Source organism: Triplophysa dalaica, chromosome 11, assembly GCF_015846415.1.
Source record: "Triplophysa dalaica isolate WHDGS20190420 chromosome 11, ASM1584641v1, whole genome shotgun sequence".
NCBI lineage: Eukaryota > Metazoa > Chordata > Actinopteri > Cypriniformes > Nemacheilidae > Triplophysa > Triplophysa dalaica.
The window spans coordinates 16,776,749-16,782,944 of record NC_079552.1 but is presented as its reverse complement, the minus strand read 5'-3'; the positions used below and the strand labels follow the sequence as shown (position 1 = coordinate 16,782,944).

Sequence of the window (6,196 nt, the reverse complement as noted above, 5' to 3'; positions counted from 1 at the left end):
CTTAATGGAAACTATTATATTGGGTCACATAAGTTAGCAAGGCGTTTAAGGTGATAAATTCCCCGTAAGAATTTTCATTTAGAAAAACATGAACAGCTTTTAACCAAAAAGAGAAGTAGAGTCGGTACATTTCAGTTATTTCTTTATTTCACAGACACAATTCTGATGTCTTTTATGCAAAATAATCAAAAGGTTGGGAATAAAAGTTACAGACAGTGTCAGTATGAAAAAAACAATAGTTAATGTTGTTGTCTCCAGAAGCATATACACAATCATCAATAATAAACTTTTACATCTTAATTCAACGCTGGATTAAAAGAATACATAAAAAAAACGTGGTTAAAAGACTGTAACGTGTTAGTCAGACTGTTACCTAAAATGTAGGCGCGTGTAGACCACTTCGGAAAATGTAAACAACTCTGATCCAAAAAAAACTTCCAGTTTACCACAAACGTTTGAATCAACCAACAAAATATTTAAAACCAAATCAAAATGTCTAACAAATACATTTAAGATTACCTTTAATTAAATATGAGATTTAAAAATATAAAAAATGAAAATGGAAGTGATGCTGGATCAGTTTACATCTTGCAAAGGGGTCTGTACCTCAACCATGCGCGTGATTGAAATTTTCTTTGCACTTGTAAAAGCACAAAAATAAATGCCCTCTTACCCATTTATTACATGTACTGTCGTAGTACAACAACATAGTAAAGATAGAAATGTGTTCTGGTAGAAGACAACTGCTGTATCTAACCTAGAAGTAAATATGTTATAAAGTGAGCACTGAGCAGTATAGGTCAGGAGCGCTCATACAGGCAGTGAGTGATGGACAGATCAGAATGATCCAACATGAACTGGCATCAAAAATTATAACTGGCTAATGTGGTGTGTTAACAGCTGGTTTCAAATAGCTGTTTTAAAAGTGCACTCTTCATAAAAGTTAAAACACCTGAATTGCATTTGCAAAATGTTGAAAAAAACTGTAATTCCTAGGATTTAAAAAACGTCACTGATTTGATTCAGGATATTTGCATGAGGGCGTCACATACTTCTTGAAGAGTACACTGTACAGAGGAACAAAAAACAAAACCAAGACATATTTTCTCAAAAGGGAATTGTTCTGTGTAGAAAATGATGTACAGTACAAATGTCATATTATTGTTCAAGGCATGAAAAATGTCACAAACTGTCGCAAAATGACACAGAAAAACGTGCATACAAGTAAAGGAAAATCACATCATAACATGCCCCAAGTTTGAAACAAACCACCTAATGCTATTATAATACAGAGTGCTCTGAATACATCTCTTGAGCACTCTGCTCCTTTGTAACAGTGGTTCCAAAATGAAAAAATGTGTGACCCAGTCTGTAAAAACCAAGCTTAAGTATTTTTTTGTGATTTACCATTTTTTACATGAAATCATTTTACATAATGTAAGAACTTTATATTAAAATATAACCTTGATATTTTAAATACTGACAGAGTAAAGTCATGTCAAATATGAAAATTATAGTGAAATTAATTGTTGAAATCAAACTTTGATGCTCATTATCTCATTATAGATTTTGAGACTTTAGCCTGGTTTTCGTAAATTGGGTCACATTTGCACTAAAACTGATTAATTATATTACCAAAAGAAAGATAAATATACAGTTTCTCTACAGTTAAGAAGAGAAATACAGTTTAAATGCATTTTTTACAGTTTCTTGTTGTTTTTATAGTCGAGGTTTCAAAGACATATTTCAACTTTTTTTTCGTTGCAATATGTCAGTTAAAGTTAAATATTACTTGTGATTAAGCCCTTAACATCAAATCAAAACAACTGTCCATCATTAATGAGAACATACAAATGTTTTTTAGACTTGAACCAGATAAATAGGAACAAATATTGCTTTAACATATTTAGATTTGCAGATTTGAAAAAAACTTTACATTTCAATTGGGTTAATAATATACACAAGTCTTAAAACAGATGTCAAAAACATAAGGAATGCTTGCATTAGGTAACAAATGAAAAGGTTTTTGAAAAGGAAAACTAAAGAACATAGCTGCTGGTATTAAATGAAATATTTCATAATTAAAATAAATTGTTTTCTTAAATCCTGGTATTATCATAATAATACTGAATACTGAATAATAATGACACACCATAGCAGTTCTGTGTAATGTCGATGGGATAACTTTCATATTGGACAGCCAAAAAAAACATAAATTGTCCAAAGATGCTGAAAAGAGCATACAAACAAGAATCTGCTCAGCCCTTGCCTTACATGAAGTGGAATATATTTTTACAACAAAAAAGGTTTTGTTTTATGATAATCACCCAAACAAGTTACTATAAACAAATACTTTTGTGATTGTTACACGAGTGCTAAACCAACAATAAATAAAAAGTACAAATGTATTTTCCAGTTTAAATGTATTTCTTGGCGATCCTACATACACTCCCAAGGTTTGTGATCAGTTCTGTGCTTCAATGGGTTTGCTAAAAACATACATTAATATTTGCATCTTAAAGCTATTTACAGCACTAACATGTTACACTATGTTGTAACCTCAATGCCCATCTTGCAAATGTTTTTTTAATTTTTATTATTAAGATTATTCCATACAGTTTCAACGGACACGCTGGGCTTTAGTTAATTTCTGTGTGGTTATAATATAACAATTTGTTTTCTATTGAATTAATATGAATATGAATATTAATCATATTCATATTTGATTGCATATTAATGGTAATAAATTATTTAAAAACTACTCTTATTGATTCTTTGTGGAGGTCTACCAGAAGTTGCCCCTGAAACCGTCTATATTAAATTGCATTGAGCAATTTAAATTAGATACAGATGGTCTTTAATATTTACTGTTTAGTTGTTGTTATACTTGCTTTTTTTATTTATATACATTCATATTTGGCTAAATCACTTCGTATATTGATATACATGTATGTGACAAAGAACCATTATGTTGCATAAACATAATTCTGATATATCTATGCTTGCACAAAAGCACTGCACTGAGCTCACAGTAGAAGCATTACCATCGTTTACATACTTAATAAATATCAAATATGAGCAGAAATGTGTGAGATTGCATTCTACATGCAACTCTCGACAGACGGCAGTGAAAGTTTGAATCAGGAATCATCTCTTTGGTTTGTTTGGAAACACACATCGCGGCATGTTCAATGAGCTGCACTGAATCCTCTGATCACAGACATTAATAATAATTGCAATTTGAACTAACAAAAGAACAAAATGTGCTAAAATGTTTTCTTTCACATAGTGAATAACATAAAAGAGAAAGAAGTGTGTAAAACTTGAAGAAAAATGCTACTTCCGCATCTTTGCTTTTCTGTCTGAACAGAAAAATTGAATTGAAGATGAAATTTCTTGAAAGTCTAGTCCGCTAATGCCTGCCGCCCCGTGAAGCCTTTCATACTACAGGTCGGTTGTGCAGAAAAAACATCCCACAGACACCCACCACAGAGCGGCCCGAACACAAAGATATTCCAAAACTCCTCAAGTTTCTGTGTCGCTTTGTGAAGGAAATCGTCAGAACCACATGGATCTCATGGCAGTGTTACTTCTTGGCAAGCTGGAACGGATTCTGACCCTTTTAATGACAGACAAAAACATTTGTAGTTGACTGTAACATTCTGTAAAGTTCTTCAAACATGACATTCATTCATATAGAGTTGAGGACATGCATGGGACATCAAGTTGTTACAAAAGTGTTAATAGTCTTACCATTACCATGTGCGGAATAAACCATTCTTCAAAATATAAGCCTCAAATCCGTGATGCAGTTTTAACACATTTGCCAGATGCACAACAAGCATAAATACACAATGCAACATATGAACAGCTGGAGGGGGTTAATTTTTCTTGGCCTCTTTATAAACATTTCAGTACTATGCAAACAAACATGTGTATGGTAAGTAAAAAACATGACAATGAATAAACAAGACTTTGTAGAAAACAGTTCGGCTGAAAAAATGACAGCCATTTATTTTCTTATATTCCTCATGTAGACAGCATAGCTTCTTTGACATTATTGCTGATATGTCTTAAAACTACTTTGGCAGGGTAAAGCATTAAGGCACATGTTAGTATGAGGTATTACAGATGCATAGACAGATGATTACAAACCAAGCTTAACTTATTGGCAAAACAGAGCTTCTCATTATAAACAGCAGCAATCCTACACAATCCACTTAACACTGCATAAACACAGAATAGGTTTAGCTTGGGGTCTTGCTCTATGACCCAATCCTGGGAATTAAATATTAGTTTAACATAAATGTCTTGTTTATAATACTTATAACTTCATTGGCTTGATACTTCATTTGTACTTGAGTTGAGGTATAAAGCTGGGCTTGGAAAGTGTTAGCAAACACGATTTGTTTGACAGTGAGCAGCATTGCACGAGATGCAAAATGAATAAATTCCTACTATTAAATGGCTAGATATGGAGATGTGATTAAAGGTAGAAAGAAAATAGCTGCTTAAATCCAAGACATGTTTACACAAAGCCCCTCTAAGGCAAATCTCTTTATGTGGATTGTTTAACAAAAGTTATCAATTTTAGTTTTTTTCTTGAATTATGTGTATTTGGCAACAAAAACAAAACAGTTGCAAACTTTAAACATGGACAGAAAGCAGACTGAAAAGCAAGTCATGCCATGTAAATGCTATCATTCAGCTATGTATTGAAACAAACATATGTCAACTGAATTAATCTATTATCTATGGGCTTCAAATTAGTAATTTTTAGTTTCAGTAAACATACAGTATGCAGTTACAGTGTAAAATCATTAGTTGCGGTGTGATATCCAACAAGTCCATGTTCAACTCAGAGCAAGGGATGTCCTCATTACACAAGGCCAAATTGAAACTCCAGCCCCACTATTCAGTGCAGCGTGGTCTGACACAACACATCATTAAAACATCATGATACAATAAGTTAATAGGCACATATCAGTTAACATTATGCACAAATATCATGCATATGCTGCCACAGTATATTTCTTCCTCCATCAAAACATTTGGACATAATGCATAGGTACAGTATAAAAGTCCCTTACATAAACAACATTACCGGTAATAAAAATAAACAATCTGTACAAAACTCCTGCCAGTATTTTCGATGGTTTATGGTATTTTTCTTTTCCATCAATATAACAGACCAATGGCAAAAAAAATAGTACAAAAATAAATATTCTATATACAAACAAACATGAGATTCTGGAATTAACGTCACTGCAAAACAAGAGGCAAAGAGAGCACACGTTATTTTCAAGCACACATCGGTCAAGCATGTGGAGGTATAGAGTTCAACAAATAATAAATCATATATTTTTTATAATTTTCAGGAATATAATGAAAAACATGAACAATTATAATTGAACCAATGTATGATATCACTTTTTACTGCACAATGAAAATTAAAGCTGCAATCTGTGACTTTTTTAGTTAAAAATAAACAAAATCGAGCAAGTACATAAAAAGTTGTTGTCATTCTGCATTACCATAATTCACAACTGTAGGCCTAAAATAAAGGTTTATAAAATGAATGCTCAGGTCAAATTTCACAAGAAATGCCAGTTATTTGAAAACAAATGTAAAGATTTCTACGGAGAAGCAAAAGTTACGGATTGCAGCTTTAAAAACTGTATTGCAGCTGTATTTCTATACCTCCATATGATTCATTCATAACATGAGTTATCAAGTGGGGATGGTATGGATGCAATCATTTCATAAGCAAAGTGTTAATAGGATCAGGAGAAATTCACTCACTTTATTCCAACACCCTGGTACTGGCAGACCATCATCGCCCTGAAGAGATAGAAGAGCAGTGGTGAATAAAGATAAAAATGTCTTTCATTTCCATCTATGCACAGAAAAACGACTTGGCAGACAAGCAATAAAAATCAATACACAGTATGACTGTATTCAGGGGTTAAATTGGGATTTGTCATGTCGCTGGGGTCTATTGTGGATTTTGAGGGATGCGTATACAAAGCTTATAATACTACCTTATTAATTGAATATATAATATAAATTGAGAGAGCACTCTGCTATGAACAATGACATTTTGATCATAATAATTCTAGATGCCAGCAGTGTAAAAAGCATGTAATAATAATCTTTCTTTACAGGCCTGTACCCTATCATTTTATTATCATTTCTT

At 32.5% G+C, this 6,196-nt stretch overlaps 1 protein-coding gene across 5 annotated transcripts in view; it reads right to left on the bottom strand.

Moving 5' to 3' along the window:
• Nucleotides 1–127: 127 nt before the first annotated feature.
• col13a1 (collagen, type XIII, alpha 1) overlaps nt 128–6,196 on the bottom strand; it is an 85,704-nt gene continuing 79,635 nt past the window's right edge. For 4 of the 5 annotated variants that reach the window (XM_056760304.1, XM_056760308.1, XM_056760306.1 and 1 more), the window contains 2 exons: nt 5,803–5,841; nt 128–3,619 (listed from right to left, as the gene is read on the bottom strand). In XM_056760304.1, the coding sequence (XP_056616282.1) occupies nt 3,587–3,619; nt 5,803–5,841 (72 nt within the window). In that variant the 3' untranslated portion in view covers nt 128–3,586. The other variant, XM_056760307.1, reaches the window with a different exon arrangement.